Source organism: Thunnus thynnus, chromosome 6, assembly GCF_963924715.1.
Source record: "Thunnus thynnus chromosome 6, fThuThy2.1, whole genome shotgun sequence".
Lineage (NCBI taxonomy): Eukaryota > Metazoa > Chordata > Actinopteri > Scombriformes > Scombridae > Thunnus > Thunnus thynnus.
In genome coordinates this window covers 13707299-13729909 of record NC_089522.1, presented here as the reverse complement: position 1 = coordinate 13729909, position 22611 = coordinate 13707299, and the positions used below count along the sequence as shown (strand labels likewise).

The window sequence follows — 22611 nt, the reverse complement described above, 5'->3', positions numbered from 1 at the left end:
TTATCAGTATAATATCTTGAATCACGTGAAATTTTCATATTGTCCTATGCCTTGTCTTCATTCACCCCTGTCCGTAAACTGATCTGTTTTTTCAGAACGAGCCTTGGCTGCTCTTCGCAGAACTCTGCTGCTCTCGCTCATTCTCCGGTGTTCTTTGAACTTTCTATTTGGCTATTTTATGAACGGCACATGCGCAGTGGTTACTGCTGAGGGTTTATTTTTATATATATATGGTATATATATCCAGTCAATGCATCATGTCCATAAATACACTGCTGTATACTGAAAGCTTTTATCTGTATCAAAAAAAAGTTTTTCATCAACTTATTTATGACCAGCATTGTCTTTCTCTTTTTCTCTCCATCTCTCCTTCTGCCTCCAGATAAATAGTGAGAAGCGGTCCTCAGCAGAAATGATGAAGCCCAAACCCAAACCCCAGAAGAAGAAGAAGAAGAAGGACCCCAACGAGCCACAGAAACCCGTGTCGGCCTACGCGCTCTTCTTCAGAGACACCCAGGCGGCCATCAAGGGCCAAAACCCCAACGCCACCTTTGGGGATGTCTCCAAGATTGTGGCCTCCATGTGGGACAGCCTAGGAGAGGAACAGAAGCAGGTACAAAACATGGTCATCTGAAACAACTGAGTTGATAGAGGAACACACAGGACTCCAAGAAATGCAGTGAAATTTGTTGCAAAATTGATGAAAAGTTACAAGAATTACATGTACACAAGAAACCTGTGATGTTAATGTGAGATATTTCTGCACAAATAGTATGATATGTAAACTTTTACATTGTCTATGCTTACACAGACAATGTTTGCCATCAAATTAAATGAACAAACACACAAAGGAACAATTTACATGCGCACACACACACACACACACACACACACACATTCACAATCTGGTCGCACCAGTAGATGGTGTGTGTGCTGTAGCAGGCGAGCAGCCCTTCCTTGGCATTATGCGCTGTGTAATTACCAGAACATTGCTGTGAGATACAGCTCACCTTAATGAGCTAGTTCTTCTCTTTCTAAAGATAATCCATCCGTTTATCCCTACTCCCCTGACTCTCATTAAAATGATTTTCTTTCTAAATTTAATTCTAGCAAAGAGAAGGAGGGGAGGTGGATGAGTATTCTTTGCCATAAACAGTCTGTGTTAACAAAGTTGGACATTTTACAGGCAAGAAATGGTCAATGTGGGAAAAATATAAACACACCTGGGGAAATTTCAGGAGTCTAGGACTGATATGTTATGCAGTGGGTAAATACAAGCATACCCACATGCTAGCGCACCCCTGCAAAAGCAAACAATCCTATATTTATACACACACACACAGATACACACAAACCCTCGTCCGTGTTCTACTTGTTTACAACTGTCACATGAGTTTTTCCAGCAGTACAGCGTCCATCAAAACTAAAAAGTGTTTTCCAAAAATATGTAGTGGAAAAAGTGAAAATCAGGTTCTTTGCCAAAACAAAACTCCCACAGACCCAGGTAGAGTCCACACTTCCTGTGTCCCTCCAGCCTCCATAGCTGATGCCTCCACACCATGCATCTTCATTGGCCCTCTGACAAGCAGGGATATGTGAAGTTCTCATTTCCACTCTCTTTATTTATATCTCTCGCCTGCTATTTTGATCCTGCCTAGAATACAGAATTAGTGCCTCCCCCACCCCACCCCACCTCCTTATCGTCTCGTCCTTGGATTTAGCTGAAGGGCATCTTGGCTATCCAGGAAGAGCAGTCTATTGTTTTTGTTGCTACTTAACGTCATCTTCAGCTCAGCACTAATAGGTAGGAAATGCTAATGATGAAGGAGTTATAGGAGGTCATATTGTTTTGCCTTGTGGATATTCAACTCCAAATGAAACCATGACTGTTAGCTTCTTCTGCTATTAGCAATCCTCTTGGGATGAGCAAAATTTATTTTTAAGAAAGGTTACTGTGTAAAGACAATGTTCTAGTGCATGCTGTGCATTTAAAAGCACTACTGTATATTTTACAAGAAGTTAATTCTTAGTGTGGAACATCAGTGATAAAGGATGCACACAGGGTGCCTTAACATTAATGACTCCCCCGTTCCAAGTGCACACCTTCATCACAGTATGCCGAGGCGTTGTGTCAATGGACAGCGACAAATAGTCAATCAATCAATCAATCAATTTTTATTTATAAAGCGCCAAATCACAACAAAAGTCATCTCAGGGCACTTTTTACATAGAGCAGGTCAAGACCGTACTCTTTAATTTACAGGGACCCAACAATTCCCCCATGAGCAAGCACTTGGCGACAGTGGTAAGGAAAAACTCCCCTTTAACGGGTAGAAACCTCAAACCATTTACAAATAGTAAATGCCCTCCTAATCAGTAAATAGAATATGAAACTCAGCAAAATAAGACATCAACAATAAGTCAAGACAAAACTACATTATCAGCCAAGTAGGCCAGTGTTTCGGATCTACTAGTGACTGTGACTAGTGAGTGTGTCATGGTTGCTCGGCAGTGACGGCAGCTGTTGAAAACACCAAGAAAACATGTAGCGTCCTCGTGAATACCTTAATTTTTCTTTCATGAGATTTCAATACACGCTAATCTATGTTTTTCTTAATTAACGACTTAACTAATCACTTCTACCACAAAGTCCTCCTCCAAGTCCATTCCAGTCCTTTTCAATATCTTTACTTTGACAAGCAAACACAGCCACTGAGCTGAATGGAAACTTTTGCTGCTGCACTGCTCCGCCACATTCAAACATGACGTAATGACGTAAATCATGTTTTTACAAAGAGTGTCCACACCCGCATCACAGGTAGCTTACTATCCTGCATCGTTTACTGTGTTTTTGGGTTGTTTGGCACATGTCTCATGAGGCCCCTGAAGGCCCGAGACCCAGGGCTTAAGCCTCAGTTAGCCCGTGCATTATGGCGCCACTGGATGCACATCAAGCTCTAAAATAGGACGATGGATCGAACCTCAATACTTTTTTTGTACCGACCAAAATGTGTCTATATAGAAGCAAGTATCGCTGGTATTGAATTTCTTGTCAGATTTGTAATTTTGTTTATTTATTCTTTCATCTGATGTTTCTTGATTTCAATCAAAATTTTGTTGTTTTTTTTTTTGTTTTCAACAATTTATTTAGTTCTTCAATGACTGTTTGCATTTAGGCAACATTTAACATTTGAGAAGTTTGGCTTCTTTTGCTATACGAAAAGGGGATTTTTTAGAAAAAGCATGTTTATAAGATATTAATAAAAGTATCGTTCTGGTATCAGCACCAAATGCAGTAGTATCGAAAAAGGTACAGTACAAAACATAAGTACTTTAATTTTTCCACTAACAAAGACACTTCTCTTTCCTTTTTGTTTTGCATAATAGACATGATTCTGCCTGTAGCCCTTATAGATAATAGCCCTATTTACAGACACTTTGCTACATCCTACACAGACACTATGTGCCTATTAGAGTAAAAAATGCCTTCGTGCAAAGACACACACACACAAACACGCATCCATATGCATTCATAAACCCACAATCTTTATGCAAACAGCAGTTACTTGTATGACAACAGAGGTTCGTTCATCACTGTAACAATACGGAAGGCAGTTTCAAACAAAACTTGTACACAGGCAGGGATCGCTATCCTAATGTGCGAAATGACAACAACCATTCTGGTGTATCACTAATGTCAGTGTGCTGATAGGAGTGTTATTGTGGAGCTAAAAGCAGAGAGGGAGAGAGAGAGAAGTTCCAGTTCATTTGTCTAGGTGGATTGGAATGGAAATGATGTGTTGCTACAATAGAGGGAGACACATTGAGATGAGGGAGTATTAGTGCTGTGATGAGGAAATAGAGGTGTTCTGTACCATTGGCTCTGATGGAAAGGGAAACATTAAGGACATGTGCGTGTGTGTGTGTGTGTGTTTGTGACTGTGCATGTGTGCGTGCAGGATGTGTTTAAGAAGTGTTAGACTGAGATAAAAGCGTGTGTGTATATTGAGAGACAGACGTGTGTGTGTGTGTGTGTGTGTGCACATTTATGAGCATGTCAACCTCTCCTCTCACCCGAAGCCTCTTGTTTTGATTTTTTTTTCCTTTTTTTTTTCTTCACAGGGTTACAAGAGGAAAACCGAGGCGGCCAAGAAAGAGTACCTGAAAGCCTTGGCCGCGTACCGAGCCAGTCTGGTTTCCAAGGTAACGCTTATGACACACAGGCCCTGGCTAAGACTGATGATGGATTGGATGGAAAATCCCTGCTAATGGGCTGGGCAGGGCTTCCTTGGGATGAGGTGGTGGTGGTGGTGGTGGTGGTGGGGGCATCTGATGCAAAAAGAGCAGACCATATTTGGAACAATACTTGATTTCCATAGGGTGCGGATGCTGGGGGTTGGGTGTTATACTTGGTATGGTGATATAGGGTTGGGGGAGGGTTCAGCCAATCAGAGCGCACAAGCATATGGCCATAACATCTATGAGGGATGAAGGACAGAAAATGATTGCTCTCACATGTGCTATACATGCGATCAGATTTAGCTCTACTTCATATGTACCTAGAAAATGCAAACCCTGAATTTATCTCCAAACAACAGACACCTGTGTCACGCATTAGATCATCGATTTGCACCATCTCATCATCTACAACGGGAAGTAGATCCAAATTAATGCAAGCAATCATTGGCTTTGCTGCTGTTTCCACCCCTGACACCTTCCCGCTAATTCAAATCTATGACATCTTTTTTGCCCAGTGAATGATGGCGTCTTGTATAAACCCGCATAGCAGCATGGGGAATAAGGAAAAGCAGGAGAGGGCTTTGGATTGCATTGTTTAGTGCCGTCTTGTATTAACAACACACAATGTAGTGTGGGGAAGATTCCTTTTGTCATTCCATTTGTTCTGCAAGCAAACAGCCTCATTTCTCTGCCTGGGGTCCTGCATGTGTGTGTGTGTGTGTGTGTGTGTGTCCCTCTCCTTTTCCCATCTATCTGTCAAGGTGTCTATTGATCATTACCTCGGCCCCAGCTCTATTCATACAAATGGGCTCCATTACCTTCTAATCAACACTGATGGCTGGAGATGAGCAATCTGACAGCTCATCATAGGGGCCTCGAGAGGGTGTGGTGGGGTTGGGGGGTGAAGGTGGGGTATTTTGTGGGTGCTGCACCTGCTCAGAGTGATACTGTCCGGAGTCAAGTTTGGGTGATTTTGATGTTTGGTGGAGTTTTGTGGCGTTTTTCCTTTAAAGTATTGCAGCCCCCTTTTCAACCTCAATCCTGTTTTACCCATCTGTCAGCCTGACTACACAAGTGTGTGTGAAGTGGTGCAAAATAAATAGTGAAAGCTGTCAAGCTAAAGATAGACTGAAAATTAAATATATGCAGTTTCATTACACAGTGGGCATCAATATAATGAAAAAGATTTGCTGTTGGGAGCTTTGAGTGTCATCTGTCCAGTTTAAACTGTATTGGATAGCTGTGCACCAGGCGAGAAAAGACAAGCAGCTCTCTAGTGAAGCCGCCGACGCAAATTTAGACAGAATCAACCAGTTCATTTGAGGGCAGTGGGGAAAAGTTAATGGGAAATTTTGATATTGCTTAACCTGGGTGTTAATCTAAATAATTTATCTGTTATGACTACTCATCATGATAACTTGCTATAAAGATTTTAGAAATGCAGACTACTGGAAATCCCTGTACCCTTATAGAAAACAGCCACTTCCTGGTCATCTTGTCAACTGAGTTATATTTCCGCATAATAAGACTCAGATTGACAAATAACGGAATTTCCCCCTAAGATACAGTTTTTAAGTGTAATGTATGCTGTTATTAAAATGAGAGCAGTGATGTGTTATGATCAGAGCTTAATGAATGATGATTAATGAGTTATTTCGGTATGTTTAGGATTTCCGATCAGATTACACGTCATTAAGCGAGTGATTGTTATCTTAATAAAATGATGTATTTTTCATTCACAGACATATAATGACACTGAACCAAAAAGTGCCCAGCAGACCAGCCAGCCCTCCCACCTGCTGCCCCCGAAGCAGCCCCTGTACAGCGTGCCCCCCCAGCCCTCCTCACCCTACCTGGGCCCGCCGGGCTCCTTCCCACTGTCGGACCTCCAGAGCTATGCCGGGCCGCCCCGCCACACCCTGGCCCAGACCCTCAGCCAATCCCAGATGCTGCCACCCAGCATGAGTGCCTCTCCCCCAGCTCCCTTCCAGATCAGCCCACCTCTGCACCCCCACGCCCAGCTCTCCCTGCACCAGAGCTCCCTGCTCAACCAGCCAATCCGCATGCAGCAGTCGCAGCCAATCATCTCACACCAAATGGGGCTCCAGGCGCCTCTGCATTCCCCTCCTCTCAGCCAACAGGTTGGTCTGATGAAATACATACATCTGTTAAAGCCCCTCATATAATCACCTTATAAAGTGTGTGCAGAATGTACAGAGATTATTATTTGTAATCACATTACTAATTACTGTATATCTATATTTATAGTATTTATAAAGTACATTTAAATATTGTCAAATGTTTTTCATCTCATTGTATGGTAAAAAAAAAAGGTCTCAATCACATTTTTAGCAATTAAAGGAAGAAGATCAAAGCAGATTCTGTAGAAAATATTTTTTAAAACCTTTTTTAGCCATTTAAGTGTCAAACCAACAATTTTCTCCTTTCCTTCCGAGTCTAAAATGTCTCAAATCCAGCAGGGGGGTGTCATGTCGGTGCAAGCTCTGCGTGACTTTGAGACCGATTTTAAACATGCAATGAGAGTGATGAGAGAGAAAAAGTGCTATTTCTGGTCCACACTCTGAAACTGAAAAAGAAACGCACACAACATTTGGATTTAAACAGTCTCAAAGCTCAGCAAACTCTAATGGCCACCCATCGCAAAGCTAGGACGATGTAACCTCTTCCCTTCTTCTTTGATCCACAGGGATTCTCCCATATTCAGGCTGATTACCAGAACAGTGTCGGGGGCTCACAGTCTCCAGGGGCTCCCAACCCAGTGCATGGCCAGAACCCTGACTGGGATAGCGAGTACTGCAACAGGGACTGTGGACCCAACCACTGCGGGTAAGCTCATCACATCTGTCTCAGTAGTGTGTGGTGTTAGTAGGGAATTTTGTGTGAACAAAACAAGAAGAAATCACACGGAATCACATCAAAGTAGCCACCAAAAGATATTTTTTGCCCCGCTATAAATGCAATCAGGGACATTTGATTGGTGAGAATATTAAGTAGTTGTCTTACAGTTACTCATTTTCCAAATGAGTTGCTCTAAACCACTTCACTTTCACACTCAGAGACTCAGATAGCATTAATCATAAACTGTGATTTCCCTGCTAAAGCAAAGCATCTCCTTGAAATTGAAATGAGTAATGCAGCTGTAGAACAATGCTATTACCGGGCTTGGAAAAAGTGTGACATCCAATTAAGTTTCCCTGTGTTTCGCTCAGCACACACTGCCTTATTGAATCAAGCTATTCAAGCAGGTGCAAGAGGAATGTAGTTTTGTCTCACACCTGAAACTTGGTGTTGCTATTCCAAGAGGCAGTGGAGCTGGAAATCAGTATCTCCTGTATTTAGAACTGATTCATCTGTATGTCAAACGGGATCATGCCTGGGTCAAATCATGTTTGACGCTCCTTGAAATAGATTGAGTCTTTGCTTAAACCTTCTCCCTCAGTTTCAGATCATTGTAGTTTGGAGTTTTGCAGGGCAATGAATCGGTTCCTGTGTGTCTGTAAAGATAACTGGAGAACAGACTGTATTTGACATTTCAAGTGCCTGCAAATTTTGACTTCTTCATTCCTCTTAATGCTGAATGATGTCTGTTGTTTGTCGACAGCTTTTATGTTTGTTTTGGAGCTGCTTTCTTAGCCAGCGCTTCCTTGAAGAAGATTTCGCAATCTCACTGGGATTTCCTAGTGAAATAAAGGATGAACATACAGTTAATACATGAAGTCAAGTCAAGTCAATTTTATTTGTATAGCCCAATATCACAAATAACAAATTTGCCTCAGGAGCTTTATATTCTGTGCGGAAATACAACATCCTCTGTCCTTAGACCCTTGATTTGAATAAGTAGTCAGAATATCATTGTGTTTACATGCATCCATACATCCAGACATACATTAATACTGTTTCTTCTCCCTCAGCAGTGGCATGGGAGCTCGGGACAAGCCTCTCTACCTCACTTGAAGTTGAAACACCTCCAAATGTCAGACTCCAGGGAGATTTCCAACATAACAACGTCATCGATATATCTGCTTCTACACCATTTTGTTTTTCTTTTCTTTATCTGAAGGATTTTGAAAATCCCAAAGACTGCTACAGTAACTTCACCTGTTTGCCAAGCACTTAGATCGGCCAGAAGCCCGAGGCACTTCTCTTGCTTTTTTTTTTCTTTCCTTATCAGTGAACTTTCAATTTTTTTGTGGGGGCAGTGAGCTTTAAGCTCATGCCAACATACTGGAATGAAGACCAAAAAAAAAAAAAAAATGTCTTCTCATTTTGTTTTGAATTCTTTAAAGATGCTTTCTCTCCTCTTCACTCCATTACTGTGTGTTTGCCATGGACTGCCCTCATTGGGGAGATGAAATGCTTTAAGCATACTCAAAGCGTAGGGGTCTCTGGTAGAAAAGCTAACGCAGGAAACTAGAATATAGTCACCTCAGCAGGGGTGGATGTACTTCAGGACAGACTGAACCACCCTGACTGAGTGTAAGCAAAGCAACATTTTAATGAAGATAGTCACAAACTCATGACATTTGTAAATCATCTTTGCCCCTAGTAAAGGACTTCCTCGTTTCCTTTATTTCTCACAGAGTGATTGTAAATATCACCAAAATGGATCCCTCTTATGTGTGTATTTAGCTGCAGTCCCTTGCTTTCTTTTATTTTAACATTCTTTTTGTTTGGTTTTGTGATTTTCGTGCAGGCAGATTCAGTGAGGGAATACACACACTAAAACTTGTGTTGAAACTGTGTTCACTGGTCTTGTTTCTCTCCAAACGAGAGAGAGAGAGAGAGAGAGAAATGCAAGGACTGAAAAACGTTTCCTCCAGTGGTTCCTTTACTGGCGGAGCTCTGATAGAGGGTGTCACTCTCTCCACGCGGCCTCAGGACGTTACCGAACTGTAGAGGTCAAAGATTGAAACCTCTCCTTTTAGCTCCTCCTCCTCTTGGTCAGTAGGGACCGCCCCCCACCTGTAACCCTGCCCACCTACCCGTAGTCCCGACACCACTTGTACAGGTGAATAAAAAAAAAAAAAGTTGCTAAATGTGAAATGTTACTAAAGAAAAAAAACAGTGGGTTTTAAAGTTTTTGACTAGTTTTATTAGATGTTTTAGAATTGTGTTGAACTCATCTTTATCATTTTTTGTGAAGAAAAAAAAATTCTTAAGATATTTTGTTTTTTCACTGTAGCAGGATTTGCGTTTCAGAGGAGCGGTCATGGGAGTAGATATTTTAATTTTGTGTATAAACCTGCCAAATGTACTTCTTTAATTTGTAAAGCCAGTGATGAGAGAACCCATTTTGTTTTGTTGAATATCATTTGTTTTACAATATGGTCATTCTATTTAATTTGGTTGCAGGTTTCACATCTATTTATGAATGATATGAAGTACCATTTTGGCTTATTTTCATCAGGGTGCATTATTATTATTATTATTATTATTATTATTATTATTATTATTATTATTATTATTCAAACAACATGATTATTAGAATAATAAATATTTTTTCAGAAATTGTTGTTGGTGCAATACCGCTGTACCAGCATTAGATTCATTTTGTGTCACAAATACTTCTTTTGTTTTCTTTTGTCTGTAATAAAATGTTTAAAGTGGAGACGTGCATGTTTGTACTTATTTGGATATCCATTTGCACTGAATCTCAACACATTCATTAGTGATCTGATCGCCTGATATCCTACAAACATAACTTTGCATTTCCCCTGCATGTGTCTAAGGCTAATTAGGAATAATATCTTTGATGTTGTAGAAGTTGATGTGACTGCTGTCACGTGGCTCATTAGGTGAGGAGGACTTCACTCTTCACTCCCACTGTACCATCATTTAAAATTCTTTAACCTTTTCATTTTTTTCTTTTTCTTTTCTTTTACGTCAGACATAATCAATATAGTATATCAAGCAACATTTTTCTGCCCGCTGGCTCTTTTTGTTTCTTTGGTTATAAGGTGTGATGATGAAACTCAAAGTTGATGCAGCAGTACACGGTCTTTCAGAGGACTACATAAGAAGAAAAAAAGGACTGCCTTTTACTTTTGAATTTCACAGTTGGATTAAAGGTAGAATAGAAATGGAATCTATCATCCTTCCCCCTCCTCCCTCCCTCTCTCCCTCTCTCCTTGTCTCTCGCTCTCTCTCTACATGATGATGACGATGACGCAGTGCCCCCTAGAGTTGATTCATAAAATTTACCACATTGTGCATTGTACAAAAACGCAAAGAGGGTTACAAAATTGTTAAACTCCATTAAATAAGACTGTCACTGAAGTGTAATACTGATGTGTTTTAATAACATCAAATGTGCTTGCCTCCTCCTCATTACCATCACTGATGTGCCCTTGAGCAAGGTAGTCTTGCCACTGTCAGAGTGAGCAGTGCGCTCCTGAAAACTGAAAGTATTGCTCTCAATGAGAGTAACCTGCTGGTTAAATAAGAAAAAATATAAAATGAACACTGGAGAATTATAGATTTATAAATTGGAGCAGGAAATCCTTTAAATGCAAAGAAATGAGGGGAAAATGGAGGATTTAACACTATACGTAACTGTAAAGACAGATGTTGCATTGAGTTGTCTATAAAACACTTATGGCTGATTACAACTGCTAGACAGCAGTAAAGTGAGCTGGATCTCTTTACCATTGATGCTCCTCTATCCCCATCTGCTGGTCACATCTAGTGCTGGTGGAAAGTCTCTGGTCCAAACATCAAAAGAAAACATCTACATACATTTTATTTGTTTCAGAACTAGAAACCATGATTAGATCTATGATAAGAGAAAACACACACAATATGCAAAAAAGTAATTTATTCTATCATTGAGCCATAAAATTGTAATGATATTTTATTGTAAAAGAAGCTGAGGAGGAATTTGTCATATGAGATTATTTTGCACCAGGTGTCTATCTCTCTTTGCGCTGTATATTTTCAATGAGTGGGGTTATTTCACCTCGCTGGCAGAATTATGTTATGTTATGTTATATTATGAAAAGCAGATGAAGGCTTGATATAACCAACTAAATTATGGGTAAAGATTGATGTTGATTATGTGTTTTGGATTTAATTGGAGTCAATCTCACCTCAGCTACTTATAAATAATTGAAACTCCATGCAGATATAGTTTTGCCCAGGGGCTATTTCACAGGCAGAAAGCTAGCCAGGACACATGAAAATCTTATTATTACAGTCTTATTTACTTAAATCTGTAAATAAATAAATGAAAAAAAATAAAAACATAATTTTTAAAAGCATTATTAAAATAATTTATTTACAGTATTAATCCATCAATAATGGGTGAATTTAAAAAAGGGTTCAAAAGAACAACATAAAGCAATCAATAAATACATCATTTAAAAATAGATAAACCAATGTGTAAATTAATAATGGTAATTCAAAACAAACTTGAAAGTGTAGCTTTAAAAGAGAAATAAATAACTGAGTTTTAATCAGGCAATTTGAAGGCCGATATCTTTTCCCTTTTACATTTCCATCTTCCCGCTGCTTTGCTTTTGTTTTACCATTTATGTGGCACTTTGGGCCTTGCATGCATGTTGAGGATTGCGAATAATAAACACAGTATGTTTTGATGTTATCTGACTAACTCCTGCTTTAAGAAACTACCTTTCATATTTTTAATTATGTGTACTTTTTCATGACAACAACGAAAGTCCTGTAGACCTGCTTTAATATTAGATTTGAGTCCAGAATCTGCCCAGTTAAAACCACTGAAGCTGAGCTTTACCCTGTGTGCTGATTTATCATTGCACAAACTGTACAAGCTGGTCACATCACTGCTTGATGCATCAAAATACTTAATGCATCTGCAATATTGGCTCTTTGCCTGTCCGATCTCCCATCACTAATATTGTCTCCAGCAGCTCTGATATTGCTGCCATCAGTTGCCATCAGACCCTCTCATTTCCTCTTCGGACGGATATGAACTCTCCTGACAGCACAGGCATCAGCAGCATCATTGTCTGACAGCCAACAAACAAGACTAGACAAATAAGAAAGGACAGAGCATTTCATACAGATCACTACACAAACACTTGATTGCTGAGATGATAACGCCGCTGGACGGCATTTGGAGAAAATCGTGCTTGTGAAACATCCTCATTTGGATTAGGAGCTATCTTGTGTTTTGGGATCACTTTTCCATTCGAAAGCGTTATCTGCAGAGAGGCGGCGGATGGCCTTTTGTGAATTGATGCAAGTGTAGTAGGCCACTTCATTTACACAGCAATGAGAAATCAGACTTTAACTCTCTGAAGAACATGTGTTTTGTTGACTATATATGCTTTACCAAACGCAAACAACCAGGCAAAGGTTGAACAAAAATATTTTTATTGTTACATGTACCTGCCATGGTCACTGACATATAACAGTTACAATAACTCACAGAGGTACTTTCCATTTTTAAGATTAAAAATATGCTATTAGAGTTTTCCTCCATAACATTTCAGTAGGCAAACACCATTAAAGGCATTATCAGTTCTTATGTACAGTAATAATTTGTGCACATAGATACAGCATGTTGGGTATAACTTAAAATATATGATGGTGCCTGCAGGAATCATTTATCTTGATTGTAGCATTTTTTAGACACATGTGCTGTGTTTGTTTTTATCAGATTTAAGGGCACATATATTATTCTCTCTCCGAGCATTGTGCTGTCTACTGTTGCGCTCGCAACTATCTGACTTTGTTGAAGATGGATAAACCATGAAGAGGAAAAGGTGCTTTATGTTAAAAATCAAATTCCTCTTGAAATCTGTTGTAAACATTAACTGCTTTAGGGTGGTGTTTCCCTCTCCGCCTACATGTTAATTCATTTCCATGGTGGTACATGAAGCATTTTGAAACTTTGATTCATCACTGTCCATTTTGTTTTGATGCCTACTTCATAATGGTGGTTGAAGAGTGGTTGTGTTTCTCAAAGGAGCACATTTCATCTCCTGTCACAAAAAAAAAAAAGATTTTGATACTAAGAGAATAAAAATGTTTGTGGTCATTTCTCTATCAGTTTTTCCCTCGTTTTGCTGCCTGCCGATATGACACACTTTAACTCCATTTATGATGGAAGAACAGCACTCATCTGTCTGTTGCTTGGACTGTCAGCACACAATGAAATGAGTACAAGCTGACAATCCACTTACCAATGGCTGATGTTTACAGACACTATTACTTTATTCTGTGCTAGATCCAGAAACATTTCCTAACTCAAACAACTTCTATCCTCCTTCATTTTTATCTGTTTTTACCTCTTGCATCTTGAGTGGAGTTTTAGAGCTTTTGCAAACATTTTAATTTGCAAAGAAATTTGAGAAAATTTCAGCTATTTAGTTAATGGTTTTTATAGGTACATTTCCCAGTAATGTACCTAAACACTAAAATTGCAACATTCATTCTGGTCCGATAATGACAATAAAACCAAAAAAACTGAAATAACAGCACCGACATGGCTGGCACGGATAATAGGTACATGCAATACAAAACACTGACACTACAATGGAGTTTACTATGTACAACTACTAGGATGACATCTATATAGGTCTTTATAATGGCTCACAAACAGATGCTGGTATCCACTGTCATTTCATCAAATATCATCACATATGGAGAGCTGACACTGAAATGGTTTGAGCTTGACAGAGAATAAACTGTACAACAAACACACCTGATTCACAGCAACACATCGTCAGGAAACACACACTATTTTATCTCACTGTAGTTTGTGCATTGAGACAGTGCCGTGTCCCAGAACATGTGGATTCATTTTACAAACGGATACAAAACTAATACAAATATGGAAATTACACAAATGTTAGTAGCATGTAAGTATAATGTAGTCAGCTATATGTTAGTTTAACCACTTTGTCTTCCAACCCTGACCTTATGCACTGTACAGTGTCAGTAATTGTGTCCTATGTGAGGTCTTTTTCTCCCTCAAATTAGTCCATACATCATTCATTGTAGCTAAAGTTTTAACAAGTCATTATCTTCCATAATCTATTAAACTGTGAACTATGATAAACTATGTTTAGTTTGGTTGTTAGTTAAAGGTAAATGTATAGAAAAGTAAAAAGTGTTTTCCCTCTGAACTACTCATCTGTAAACTTTAGGTGAACAATAAACTTGTAAGTTTTAGGTCATATCATATTTATATCATATGCAGTTTCTCTTTGTTGCTGTTTGCAGTATACAATTAATACACTTATTAATATATAATTACTCATATTTTAAGATCAAAGCGTGACTCTCCATTAACTACTGAACATGCAACATGTTCTAATATTAAAGGAGATATAATCAGCATCAGGATAAAAGCTGTGAAAATGTCTAAATGTCAAAATCTAACTAAGATTTTTAAAGACATTTTAAACATTGTAATGTTCATAAAATAAGCTTACACACTTCGTACACAAGCGCATACATTCATGTAAACCCTCCTTTACCAAGATTGCCAGGACGCCCTTGTAAATACCAATTCGTTCCACCATGACCTGCCTGGTTAAATAAAGGTTTGTTTAAAAAAAAAAGAAAAAAACTGCTGTAGCCAAATCACAAGGAAAAAGTGAATGAATGTAAACATGTCAAGAATGTTCAGACGAAAATATTGACTCAGTTCTTCATCTTGTCTCAGAGTCTGTCCAGAATTACTCAGCCGCCTCATGCTGCTCCCTCTCCTCAGGAACAGACATGAAGATCTTCTGACAGAACATGGTGAAGATTTCTGAGGAGAAACAACCCATCACATTAACCCAGTCTGTTTTCCTTTGCCAGGTTACCACAGGTCAAATGTTGTCAGGTTTTATTAAATATCAGACTGACACCTCGGTTTGACTCTTTTCCACTGACTACACAAACAAACTGAATGTATCAGTGCCCACAGCTGCAGGAATTTCATAACAAACTGTAATAAATACCTCTCCAGCCTTGCCTGAACAAATAGACAAAGACGCTATAAAAAAAAAACAAAAATGTCTCACTCACCAAGCATCTTCTTGACTACGTGGGGTTTCTTCCACTTGTAGCCCAGTAGGTATGCCGGGATGCCTGTGAGAATAATGCTGCTGCCTACCAGGCACTCAAACGGAGCAGCCCAAAAGGAAACAGCGATCATGAAGACGCAGCCCAAAACGAAAGTCACAGGAATGAACAGATACACCTGCAGAAAGAAAGCAAAATAGATGAAGCCGTCTGTTCCAGTTAGAAATGAATAGAGTAGATGAAATACTGCACATTTATCAGGTAATGTTTTCCTCCTCATACAAAATTGGTGCCTTTTGTAATATAATAACGTGTAACACTAAACATGTATCTCTGAATATTTGGGGAATGTAATCAAACCTTGAGATATCATATACGTCAAACCTATAGATACCATATATTGAATAATGTAAAAACATCACATCATGGCATTATGATTTTATAATAATGGAATATTTATTTAGCTGATGATAGCTGATAGTGATGCAAATAATTGAAGGTATTTGCTAAATTATGTTATTTGTGTATAATATCACATCATCGGTTAAAACAGTTACAACCACCAGTGATTGTAATCATATTGTAATCCATTTAAAGGGTAAGCTGAGCATCAGCAGCTAATGAAGCCAAATGTATTTTTGACCTGTCAGACACTCTGGATTTAGATCTAAGAAATTGACACCTGTCTTGTTTCATGAATTGTTTCCGCACAAAGAAGAAAGCTCCATTTATTCCTTTTTGGAGGTTCATCATATAAAGCAAATGGGCTGAGAGCACTCAGGCTCAAAGGAGAGATGAAAGACTCTGGTCAACTAAAAGTAATATTCCCATGATGAAACAGAAACAAAGAGCCATGTATTCGTGTAAACATCACTCCTTCCTTTTCTGAAAACCCAGTATGGTTCTGCTTCCAACCATTAACAAGAGTAGAGATACAATGGTGCTTTCATTAAAAACACTGGACGCTTTATGAAACCAGGAGAAATGTTGATGATTTGGGCAGACAAAGAAACTGGCAAAGGTTCAGATACGTGCTGTAGAATCATGGTCCTGTGTCACTTTTAGACTTTTCAACAGGCCTCAAATACTTTAAAAATGACTTTTCACAGATAGATCTTCAGTGCAACGAGCGTTTACCACCTTTAATACAACTTCCCAGCCATGGGTGCTCTACCTTAATTGGCCTTTTGAGGTCGGGCTTGGTAAAGCGCAGCCAGAGCATGCCAGCAATGGCCATACCAACACACAGCCAGGTGAAGAAGCTGAAGAGGTTGATGACAGAGAAGATGTCCTGAGAGATGGCGTATAACATGGACAGCAAACACTGATAAAAGGGAAAAGAAACACAAGATTGTATTAGTATATAATCAAATACACTTCAAAGATATTTTAAGGGTGATTTTTGTGGAATATGTGCTAAATAGTAATGTGAGCATTCAAAGAGTTGTAACTAGCTTCAGTAGCCTCATCTTCAGATAGACGTTACATGGGCAATTAATAAATTAATAATGGATCTAATCACTTATAGCAGATAAATATATTCAACTGCTCAAAAATTTGTTGATGCTGTTGCAGTTCTCTGGTTGCAGTTTGATGCCCATAAAGGTCATATATGAATGCACTTTTATTTACCATGACCTTACTGGGTGTCATTATAGGCTTTTGAGTAAATTTAGCACAAAGGATTTTTAAAAATTGTGCTAATTATTTTAAAACATAAAAGTAACAGTGAAATTTTTGCTGTTAGTAGTGGGAGTCTTACTGTGAAGATGAGGGACGGCACCGGTGTGAAGAGGTCTGTGTGGACCAGCCCCAGAGCAGCGGGGAGTTGACCCTCTCGAGCTCCAGCATAGAACAACCTAGAAGAGATGAAGCTCTTACTGTTATTGTTATGTTTTTTTGTGATAAAGCACTTGGCCTATATAAAATTTCCAACCAATAACAGCCTGAAAGTCTGGGAACAATCCCCTCGTACCCTCCGCTCATATGAAACTTCATATCTTCCCAACATTTGGGTCCATTATCCAAAAAAGGATACTGGATTGTAACTTAATCATTGCAAAGAAATGAAAAACACACATCCCTAACTTTATTTCCCACCAAAAACTCATGGTATAAACTGGAAATATGTTGCATTACACTAACAAAATGCTATCAACCTTCAGTTTTATTCTCTACTTGCAAACACACACCGTGCCGAGGTGAACAGGGATCCGTTGACGGCTCCAAAGCAGGACAGTCCCACAAACACAGGAATCAACCAAGACATCACACCGAGTTGGTACTCCCCAAAGCTCTGCCAGACAGCACCATAATATATTAGTAACATACTTTATATGAGGGCAGCACACACTTTATGAATGCAAAACCAACCTATACATCCAATTTTAGGTTGCAACACTGAGCTACGAGCTGATTGTCTGCTTAACCTGAAGTATGACACTCACCACGGCAACAGCCTCTGAATCGATCATGTCTTGAGGAGAGATGGTTGTGAAGTAAGCCAGGTTGGTCAGAACATACACCACCGTCACTATAGGCATAGATATGATGATGGACAAGGGCAGGTTCCTACGGAGCGTAAAGGTCAAAGGTCATTTGAGGAAAGAAAACTTACAAACATATTTTCCAATAACATCAAATTAGTTCCTCTGTGTTAGTGACATCAGTGATTACACTAGTGTTCAGTTTCATGCAATCCAATAGGACACATGTGAACATACAATTTCAGATCTGATATGAGTCATGCTAGATTGTACAGTATAATATAATGTTTAAAAGCATAAGCATCACATGCTTCTCTGAAAAAAAGTCATACTTCAGGCGTCATACAAGGGTTCGACAAAATAAGTTGATTGGATCCAATCTAATGCAATAACACTGATGCTTATAATGTTCAGTTTGTAGTTTAAGCCCCTGTATGTTGTATCTCCATGCAATCAACTGGTGATAAACAAGCTCAGTCATGGATGAGGATAGTCATGCTGTTGGCATATATTTACAGGAGAGTCTGTACAATCCTCAAAATAACCTTCTTCACATTTAAGTCACCTCTCTGGATTGATCATCTCCTCAGTTACGTAATTCAGATAATTCCTGAAAAACAAGAAAAACAAGTATTTTAGGGACTCTAATTATTGTATAATGTATTGTAAGAGCAAACATTTAGCAGCTTTGATATATGGTTTCTATTTCAAATCTGTAATTACATGAAAAAATGCCTCACCAGCCTCCAAAAGCAAACAGACCACTGTACAGAGCCAAGACAATATTGTCAACTCCCAGTTTGCTCCCTTCAAATGCCTTTTCTGGTGTCAGGTACGGCACGTCACCTGCACACACACAGACAGAAGAAGAAGATATTGAGGAATCAAAAACAACTGAATGAGAAGGTTGAGAAGGATTTATGTGGTTTCATAAACATTCGTTGGATTCTTATTCTTGGCTGCTGTCACTTTTTATTTCTTGCATCAGCGTCAGACTGTTGCTGCCTGTGTGCTGACAGGCTTGACATTTTCAACCAGCAACTAGCCAGTTGGGACTCCGTCTGAGCACTTGGCCTCCTGGTCTGAGTATCTCCTTTGATGTACTGGAAACAGAATCAGGTCTGGCCTGGCTGACATTTGAAAATGAGCAGAAGTATCATTTGATGTGTAAACCAGTCAAAATCAGTCCGCTCATTTATCCACAGCAGCTACCAAAAATCCAGTGTGTGTGTGTTCAAAAGTGTGTGTGTGTGCTAGAAGTCTTGGATGTGCATGACTCTACCTGTCGCTTTCAAATGCTAATGACTCTCCTTACCGTGAGGCCTATTACACACGCATTATTTTCACACTCTGTCCTTCTCTCTTTGCGCTCTGAAAGACCACAGTGTGACAACAGACGGCAAGCTTCACCGCCTAGTTTCCATGGCAACACAGTGTGGAGCACAATGGTGGTGGGTGTGGTCTTGCAAAAGAGGGAGAGCAGCAGATGTAGCAGTGAGCAAACGATGACCACGCTGTCTTCCCGCCCTGTTTCATTTTGAATTTCGTGACTGGAGCTGATTCAGTTGCTTCGTTTTTACAGTTTTGAAAACATATATGTCTTATTTCATCAGCAGTGGTTGTCTACCTCCATCTTTAGGGCAATGACATGATAAGAAATATATATATATACAGTATATATATTTATGGTTGTTTCGGTTCATAATGTGATTAACTTTAAGGACAATGAAAGATGAGATATTGTCTCTTTTTTGCAGCAATCATCAATGTCTCATAATTCTAAACTATTTCCCTCATATGACATGTACTATATCATGTTCTGTTATATATATATTATAGATAAATACTGTATAGATGGGCCATGTATGGAATTAATTATGTCAAGCAGCGTTCATCTTCACCCGCAGAGATACACATGCACATGGCTGCACACACGCTCAGACTCAATCACACGGCTGCAGACAGACAAGCCTTGTGTTCAGACTCAACAACTGTGCTAACAAACTGAAAGGAGGGCAGTCTGCTCGGTTGGGCTCATTAGTGTTAGTCAACAATTTGTTGATCATTAGAGACAGAAGACAATAATTGATTTAACTAACTATATCCCTCCATAAAACTTACAAGGGGTTAAAGCATTTATTTAATTTACATTTTTATCACCATCATTATATCAATGAATAATGAAAACAAGTGTGAGCCCCTTTAATTCAACATATTGTGCGCAGCTGCATGCTGAGAAATACATACTAATCATAATGGAGGGTGGAGAAAGCAATGTTTGTTGTTGGAGAGAAAAAAAACACTTCTGCTTTTAGAGGATTTAGTACAAAGTATGATGATACTTCAGTTTCAAAAAAGGAGCCAATGGAAAAAATCTATTGAAAAGGTTTTAAAAACTGTAAAGCAAAGGCAGCAACACCAAAAAACTGATCGTGAGGTTGATTTTTAATTAATTAAAGTGAAGTTTAATAGTGTTTGAAGATATGCATTTTATTTCAACAATAATAAAGATTATGATCAGGGATTAATTTAGCCATCATAATTAAACTATGAATTTTCATATCAGTGTATTCACTCATCACACACACTTCAAACAAGAATCAGTTTCTCTTTCACACGAAAGTGATGATAAGCTGGTGTGTTTTCAATTTAGTTGGACTGAATACTCAGCTGACAAACAGTGGATTTTGCACTGGAGTTGGTCACAATATTTAATTTCAGTTTGTCTTTTTTGTCCAGTTTGTCCACTCAACTTAAGCTGTGATCAAGATGTTAGTATCAACATTGGAAACGGTGATACCAGGTAGTGAAATAGATATAGATAGATAGTAATGCAGTTGATATGAAATCATGTATTAATGTTAGATATGTATCACTTCTTCTGGTTTCTTTGTGTTTAGAATGAATTCACAGAATACAGCACAGTTTTACAACGATATAAGACCACGATGAAGTATAGATTATAGAATAATAAGGTCATTCTGGACGTTTTAGTGGCTCTGTCTGTCAGTCTGTCGGTAAGTAGGACTCACCTGTGAAAATCTGTATGAAGCCAAAGAGGATGATGATGATCAGAGCTAGCAACTTGGAGGCTGTGAACAAATCTTGTACCTTGGTGGCCGCTCTCACACTGATACAGTTCACGAACGTCAGGGAAGCTACAGGGGACGGGAAGACACAAAACAATCAGGAATTAAGGGAATAATCACCTGGAATCTTTAATTATAGGTCACCTGTAGAGAAAGAGAATGTTTCTGCAATTATTCTGCAAAGTAACCCCAGTCAACACCCCCTACTCACTAAGACACAGGCAAGCAATGAGCTTAGCAGCGCTGTCGGGTACGGTGCAGTTTGGGTAGAGAGGTTTCAGAAGGTAGGTAGCAAACACCAGCGACACCACATACTGCGATGACGGCCGGATGATGAGCATCTCCACCCACAGCTTCAGAAAGGCCGCCAGTTCCCCGTACACCTCAAGGATGTAAGTGTAGTCTCCCCCCGACTTGGTGATGGTTGTACCCAACTCGGCGTAGCATAGGGCACCCATGGTAGACACCACTCCACAGACAGACCAGATGATCAAAGAGAGCCCAGCAGAGCCAGCTTCTTTTACCACACCCGTCGGAGAGACGAAAATGCCTGAGCCGATGATGGTCCCTATGATCATTCCCACTCCGTTGAAGAGGGTGATGCTGCGCTTGAGTTCTATCTTCTCCCCTTTGGCAGGTGAGCCGCTTGTAGGGCTTGTGGCAGTGGGTGCAGAGGCCATGGGTGTAGAGGGAGACGCTGCCCGCTCGATAATCAGACCATCTTGGTCTGGGTCTGCTTGAGCTGATAGAGGAGAGAGGACAGCAGATAAGACACTTTCACACTTGAAATTCAGTTGTTTAGTGGCATCAGTGATCATAAGAAAAGCAGAGGGAAGTGACAGTGTTTTCTCTCTTGAGACATTTTAGTCACTTGTTCATTTTAATAAAATGTAATATCAAACTATATGGCTACACAGAAGAAAAAAATACTTTTTTCTAATCTTTCAAGCAACAAAGGAGAGATGCAGAGTACATTCTGTGTCAGCAATTTGGAAAACTTTGTAGCGTGGACTACTGTATGTTAAAAAACAGGTTCAGCAGGCTCATCAGGGTAATTTTAAAAACCTCTTTTTCAAGAATGACACCTCATCTCTGTAATTCCCTTCTCCCTCATAAACACACGCTGCATCAGGTTAAATTTAGACAACCAATACAGAACTCGTAAGGAATGCAAAGGTAATTTTTGTGTAATATGTGTCACATTTCCTCACCTGTCACCTCAGACACCACACACACACCAAAATCACCATCATGCATCTCTATAGCAACATCAGCCAGAGTGTGGTTTAGCATCAGGCAATGTTGCATCAGAGCGCATGGCGGACTAATGCAGCCCTGCACCATGTGGTATCTACGAGAGTGTGAGCATGCACTGTACCTACCCCCCATCTTCTCCTGGCTCGCAGCCTTGGCAATGCTCTCCCGACTGCTCCGTGATTTCAGCTCCGGCTCAGCCATCTTTCTTCTTAATCTGGATCCTCTTGTCTTCTTGTCCTCCTGCCCCCCTTTTCCTTCCTCCCTTTATGTCCCTTTCCTCCTCCTGCCTGTGTTTCCTCTCTCAGTCTCTCTCACACACACAACCCCCCCCACCCCCCCCTAAATCTCTCTCTCTCTCTCTCTCTCTCTCTCTCTCTCTCTCTCTCTCTCTCTCTAACCCTCCCTGATTCGTCCTCTCTCACATACATGCACACACACTCTCCTCTTCATTTGCACACACTGCCTTCTTCATTCAGACTGGAATTCATCCGTCCCTGATCCTCTCTCTGTCTCTCTCTCCCTCT

General features: G+C 39.6%; 2 protein-coding genes across 4 annotated transcripts in view; one reads left to right on the top strand and one right to left on the bottom strand.

The window, feature by feature from the left end:
- Positions 1-9868, top strand: part of LOC137184328 (TOX high mobility group box family member 2-like) — an 81807-nt gene extending 71939 nt beyond the window's left edge. For 2 of the 3 annotated variants that reach the window (XM_067591885.1, XM_067591888.1), the window contains 5 exons: positions 383-613; positions 4123-4203; positions 5982-6380; positions 6947-7086; positions 8172-9868. In XM_067591885.1, the coding sequence (XP_067447986.1) occupies positions 383-613; positions 4123-4203; positions 5982-6380; positions 6947-7086; positions 8172-8214 (894 nt within the window). In that variant the 3' untranslated portion in view covers positions 8215-9868. The remainder of the gene's footprint in view (positions 1-382; positions 614-4122; positions 4204-5981; positions 6381-6946; positions 7087-8171) is intronic. The other variant, XM_067591886.1, reaches the window with a different exon arrangement.
- A 2724-nt stretch (positions 9869-12592) lies between these two features.
- Positions 12593-22410, bottom strand: LOC137184327 (large neutral amino acids transporter small subunit 1-like). Its single transcript, XM_067591884.1, has 11 exons — positions 22213-22410; positions 21042-21572; positions 20774-20899; positions 18482-18587; positions 18307-18351; positions 17703-17826; positions 17448-17551; positions 17018-17114; positions 16430-16579; positions 15259-15433; positions 12593-14998 (listed from the first exon to the last, which is right to left on the bottom strand). The coding sequence occupies exons 1-11, from the start codon at positions 22286-22288 to the stop codon at positions 14922-14924; spliced, it is 1611 nt and encodes a 536-aa protein (XP_067447985.1). The 5' UTR covers positions 22289-22410; the 3' UTR covers positions 12593-14921.
- Between the last annotated feature and the right edge of the window lie 201 nt (positions 22411-22611).